Source organism: Nuphar pumila, chromosome 13, assembly GCF_984573655.1.
Source record: "Nuphar pumila chromosome 13, dmNupPumi1.hap1.1, whole genome shotgun sequence".
NCBI lineage: Eukaryota > Viridiplantae > Streptophyta > Magnoliopsida > Nymphaeales > Nymphaeaceae > Nuphar > Nuphar pumila.
Genome location: NC_143261.1, coordinates 83,398,950 through 83,405,228, shown reverse-complemented (window position 1 = coordinate 83,405,228; position 6,279 = coordinate 83,398,950). Strand labels below are relative to the sequence as shown.

The following is a 6,279-nucleotide window of genomic DNA, read 5'->3' as shown; positions in this document are numbered from 1 at the left end:
CAAGATGGGCCCAATGTGATTATTCAATGCCACGTGGCGTGTCTTTAGCCATCAGGCCTCATCCTTGAAGGGATTGATTGGGATATCATATCCCCATCAGCAACCAATAGGAAGGTGCTAGCTTGGCATCAGCCTCATCCTTGCCCACCCCAATAAAGACCCTTCTCCCTCCCTAGACCCCAACAGGCCTCTCCTCTTACACTCGAACAAATTAAGAAGAGAGAGAGAGAGAGAGGCCAATATAACTCCTCCCGTCCAATTTCAATGGCGACCTCTGCAATTCACAGCTCAACCTTTGCTGGGCAAACCGTGCTAAAACCACAGAATGAGTTCGTCCGGAAGGTCGGCGTCTCTGGTGGCCGGATTTCCATGCGCCGGACCGTGAAAAGCGCTCCTCAGAGCATCTGGTACTGATATTTCTTCCCTTTTTATCTCCATCCTAGTTTTTCCATTGTTGACGGTCTCACACTGGTCGTTTTCGAGATCCATTGATGCTGAAAAAAAAAAAAAGTGGGGATGGATTTATAACAGAATATGAGAAAATTTGGTAGGCATCACCTTAAATTGAGCTACATTCATTCACACTGCACAAATCGTGCATGTCAAGGTCCTTAGTAATAGTAATATAACAACTAATCAAAGAAAATCATCAGAAATTTCCTTGAACAACTTCCAACTTCAAAGTGTAGCATTCCAATGAGTGTGCCAGTATTGCAAACACAAAACGAAACAATGCCTTTTGGGAGGTGATCTTGAGCTGGGTTTCATCTCATACGTACATTGTGCTTTTCACAGGTATGGTCCTGACAGGCCGAAATTCCTCGGCCCGTTTTCGGAGCAAACACCGTCGTACCTGACTGGAGAATTTCCCGGTGACTACGGGTGGGACACTGCAGGATTGTCTGCTGATCCAGAGACTTTTGCCAAGAACAGGGAACTAGAGGTCATACATGCAAGATGGGCTATGCTAGGTGCACTAGGGTGTGTGTTCCCAGAGATACTGGCCAAGAATGGAGTGAAGTTTGGTGAGGCAGTGTGGTTCAAGGCTGGTGCCCAGATCTTCTCAGAGGGTGGGCTTGACTACCTTGGCAACCCCAACTTGATCCATGCACAGAGCATCCTGGCCATATGGGCATCCCAAGTGGTGTTGATGGGGTTTGTTGAGGGATACAGGGTAGGTGGTGGGCCCCTTGGGGAGGGGCTGGATGCCCTGTACCCAGGAGGTGCCTTTGACCCACTTGGCTTGGCTGATGACCCTGAGGCATTTTCTGAGTTGAAGGTGAAGGAGATCAAGAATGGGAGGTTGGCCATGTTCTCTATGTTTGGCTTCTTTGTCCAAGCCATTGTCACTGGTAAGGGACCCATCGAGAACCTATTTGACCACTTGGCTGACCCAGCTGCTAACAATGCTTGGGCTTATGCTACCAACTTTGTTCCTGGCAACTGAAGAGATTAAAGCTGAATCCTTTTTGGGGAGTGTAAAATACTTCTCTCTCTTCCTCTGTGCTGTCATGTATTCCATGTGTTGAGTCTTTGTCAATGAAATCTCTCTCTCTCTCTCTCTCTCTCTCTCTCTCTCTCTCTCTCTCTCTAGGCATTTGGATTTGGGACTAGCAGGTCTGCAAATGTCAAACTCGAACTTGGAACTGGACTTGGACATGGAATGGATCATAGTCAAAATCTCTTTGGTGGGATTTTCTCGGCAAAGGAATTATCTCACGACAAATTACAGAAATTTGTTTTTCATGGAAAAATCTTGGGGAAATATCAATATATTTAAATTTCAAAAATACATATAAAAACATAAGGAAAATATTTAAAATGCAATAAACATCTCGTTAATAATGCCATAATTCACGATAAAATCATCATAACTTCAAAAATAGATGATGTTTTGGATGTATCACATTTTTTTCGGATTATATTGGATTTTGAATTTTTCACAATAAAATCACGAGTTCTTCAAAAAAAAAGACAGATATTTGGGAGTTGGGACTATGGATTGGATGGCGCCCCGCTGAACATGGATCTATAGCCTTAGTCACATACCACTCCCAAATAACCATTATGCCCATGCCCTGCTAGTGCCACGTATCCCTCAACTCTTAAAATTGTGGAGACAAAACACCCTAACTGGGTGGACACGTGGTTTGATCTGGGCTTCGATATTACTGGTTTGGATTCACACACACACTCTATATATATATATATATTGGTTTATATCTGGTACAAATGATTGTACCCACAATCTAGTTTGAATCTCATGATGCGCGAGTTTTTTTTTACACAATTTAACCTTATAAATGTGTTCAGCATGCTCGATTTAGTGAGAATTGACTCTTGAATCAATTTTTCTATGAAAAAACATGTTTTTATGAGTCAAGAAAAATCAATGCCTTTATAGGTGTTGATTTTTGGATCACTAAAAAAACCTGTACACATACAAGTCCAATTTTGGTAATCCAAAAGCTGGCACCCACTAAACAAAACTTGTAGATCGCATCTATGGTATCGCATGTGAGAAAAAAACCAAATAAGCGGCTTCCACCCCATTTTCTAGGTTGGTTGCACCCTCTTTAACAAATATCATGAGATTTATGAAAATCTGGCGAGAAATTGCCTGAAAGATTAAAACGGCAATTCCTTGTGAGATTCTCAAAATATCATGAGATTTATGAAAAAACATAAATATTGCGCATAAGTATTTACGTTTTAAACGGCTATTTATTGTGAAAAAATCATGTATTTTTTATTTTAATATAATTTTTATTAATATTTTCTTATAAAATTGTTTTTATATTTTTTATTTTCAGGATTTTGCTGAAAAAAATGCAAGATTTATGAAAATTTTTCAATTTCTCAAGAGTTTTTGGCAAACGATATTTTTGCCAAAAAAAAATGTTTGTCACTATGGTTGCACCTACGAAAGATTGTAGCAAATCTTAACCCTATATATATATATATATATATATATATATATATAGAGAGAGAGAGAGAGAGAGAGAGAGGTGGTAGCTGCTAACCACTTTCATGCTAACTAAACTTTCAAAGAGTTTTTTCATGTTTTCCTTAAATTTGATCGTTCAGATGCGTTCTATATGCTTGCTTTTATAGGAACCGACTCTTTGATCATCTGATTTCGATAAGCAAGTAGACTTTTAAAGAGTTTAAAAAATTGACGGTCCAAGATTTTTAAAATATTCAAAGCTTAAAAATCATGTTTTTCACACTATCCAAGTATAGTTTCTTAATAAATCAACCATGCTGAATACATGTGTGTACAGATTTAAGTAATACACAGGGAAAACCCTTTGAAAATTTGTTTAGATATGCAGTTAGATAGAAAAGTGGTTAGCAACTTTCACCTTCTTATATATATATCGTCGAACACCCCTTCATTGGATGCACGCAAGGTGTGCAAGTGTTGCATGAAAAACACTTTACGGGCATTCATTAACTGTCGGTAAAGAGTTTTTGCAAGCAAAAAAAATTCTGTATGTATATATATATACAAGAAAGGATGCATCGTTGAACCCCCCTTTCATCAGGCACAATCGGATGTGTACAAGTGTTTAGTGAAAAGACCCTTTAGCGGTGGTCAAAGCTAAAGAGTTTTTCACTGACAAAAAATTGTGCCGCTAATCGCACACGTGATCAGCAACACAAATTCGTCTGATTTGGGTGGTTGATGACACACACTAATATATATATATCTATATCTATATATATATATATATAGAGAGAGAGAGAGAAGTGATAGTTGCCTATCACTTTTGAGACAACTACCAGTGAATAGGGGGTTTTAGGGTTGTTTTCAGCAAATCCGATCCTGAAGATGTGTTAGACGTGGTCGATTTGTTGGAAGATGACACTTGGATCATGTCTTTTCGATAAAAATGATGGTTTTTAATCATTGAATACTTTTAAAAATTGTAGACCGTTTGACTTTTAAATCTTATAAAAACCTAACTGCATGTCGGGATTGGATGGTTCAAGAGTCTATTCCTTTAATATCAAACATCGAAATCACATCCAATAGGCTGGCAGTGAGATAGAACAGTGGTAGGCAGCTACCACACACACACATTATATATATATATATATATATAATGTTTTAATAATATCACCATTACTTATAAACAAGTTTGGATCTCCTATTCATCGAATTTGACCACATGAATAGATTGATCAACATGTTCCAAATAATGAGAACGGGCTTTTAGATTATATTTTTTCAATGAAAAACACAATTTTATAGCCTTAGAAAGTATTGGACACTATAAGCTATTGATTTTTGAACCTTTATAAAATTCTACCCAAATTTTGTAATCGAACCATTCAAAAGCCGATTCCCACTAAGTGAAACATGTAAATCACATTTGTTGGTTTTATAAAGAACAACAAAAAAACTGGGGGTTGGTCCATGAAAACAGGTTCATCAAGGAAGCCGTGAAGGAAGGCATTTTTTATATCAAGCTAACGAATAGGCCAAGAGGAAGTTAAGGCAAAAGAGAGGATGATGTGAATGGTAGTTGATTTGATAACAGGGGAGAAAGTCTCAAGAAAATTGATTCCGAGAAGTTGGGTAAAACCCTTGGCGACCAAGCGATCTTTGAGACGATCCAAGAAACCGTCAACATGAAGTTTGGTCTTAAAAACCCATTTGCAACCAACAATATTCATGTCAAAAGTCTAAGGAACAAGTTTCCAAGTTTGCGTAATGAAAAGAACAATCATTTCATCCTGCATGGCCTGACGCCAATCGAGGTGAGAGAGGGCTGCTTTGACGATTTTGGGTTCAAGAGGAATGTCAAGCATGGCTAAAGAATATTTGGGATTGGGCTTGACAACATCGACTTTGGCACGAGTTAGCATGAGATGAACATTAGTAGGGAGGGCGACAGAAGAAGAGGAAACAGGGGAAGAGGTCAGGAGATGAGAGGCAGGGGAGGCTGAGGTTCCCGTGGGATTGGGTGTAAAGACACCATGGGCGGTGGCTGTGGAGCAATATGCTCCGGATAATTGAGTCTGGTGCTTCGATTTTGGTCATCCATATGAATAGATGGATGTTGGTTGACTTGCTCCCAAAGAGAAATATCATGATCATGAGATGAAGTGCCTTAGAAAGGAAAACAACTTTCATAAAAAATAACATGACTTATTTTAACTCGACCAGTGTCAATATATAGGCAACAATATCCTTTGTAGTTATTGCTATAGCCTAAAAACACACACGGTAGAGACTGCGGAGAAAGTTTGTTCTTGGCATAATCATGCAAATGCTTGGGGAATATCGCCGACTTGGTATATTTGATTAAACCTGTGATAACACTTCAACGTAGTGTGATTCGGTTTTGAACAAATTTGGCCGACTACATGCTTATCCTTTTACTGATTTCTTTGCTTGTTTTGGCGGTTTTGATTATTCTAGAATTATTGATTCATTTGGGGCGAAGATTGATTTCTCATTTGAGAAAAATCACGCTCTCGGGATGAAAAATGGTTTTGAAAACCGCCTCTCTTATTGTTTTGATTTTTATCTTGACGCTGGCTTATGAAAGCCACATTTTGATTAGGACGAGAATCCTGATCAGGCGTCTAGAGAGTTTTAAAAGTCTCATGAGACTAGAGCAAAGAAATTAACTTTCTATATGTAAGAACCAGTGGCTTCATCATGGATATGACGAATGCTTCGTATTCATGTCTAAGATCGTTTAACAGTGAAAATACTTTGTTCCTGTCATCGACAAGTTTATCGATAGTAGCAAGCTCATCACAAGTATTTTTAAAAGAGGCATTGTATTTGGATATAGAAAGGCTACATTTCCAAAATGTCTAAAGTTTCTGCAGTAAATAGCATTCGCGCTCTTGATTCTCAAGAGCAAAGGCCTCTTCAAGGGTCAACCATACTTGTGCAGTCGTATCGAGCCCAACAATGAATTCAAGAACATCCTCGGATAAGGTGTCAGTTATCCACCCATGCAGTAGCTGATCCGATTTCCTCCACGTGACGAAATCTAGATTTTTGGTACAAACTTCATTAGCATAAGCTAAAAATTGCTCTAGAATGTCAGATTCATGGCTAATGAATGCCTGGAGGTTTTAACTTTCTATCAACCCCAATAGTTGCATCCTCCAGAGTAGATAGTTAGTGTGTGTCAAAACGTTCAAAGTTGCAGGATATGGAAACTTGATTGAGGAAGAAGAAGCAATCATAAAACCAAACCGTATAAAATCAAAGTTCTGGCTCTGATACCATAAACAAATTTAGAAGTCAAC

General features: G+C 38.6%; 1 protein-coding gene across 1 annotated transcript; it reads left to right on the top strand.

Annotated features, from left to right (window-relative positions):
* The first annotated feature begins 234 nt into the window (after window positions 1-234).
* Window positions 235-1,563, top strand: LOC149818915 (chlorophyll a-b binding protein 5, chloroplastic-like). Its single transcript, XM_089984471.1, has 2 exons — window positions 235-407; window positions 796-1,563. Exons 1-2 carry the CDS (start codon window positions 265-267, stop codon window positions 1,445-1,447), a joined length of 795 nt encoding a protein of 264 aa, XP_089840597.1. The 5' UTR covers window positions 235-264; the 3' UTR covers window positions 1,448-1,563.
* The last annotated feature ends 4,716 nt before the right edge of the window (window positions 1,564-6,279 follow it).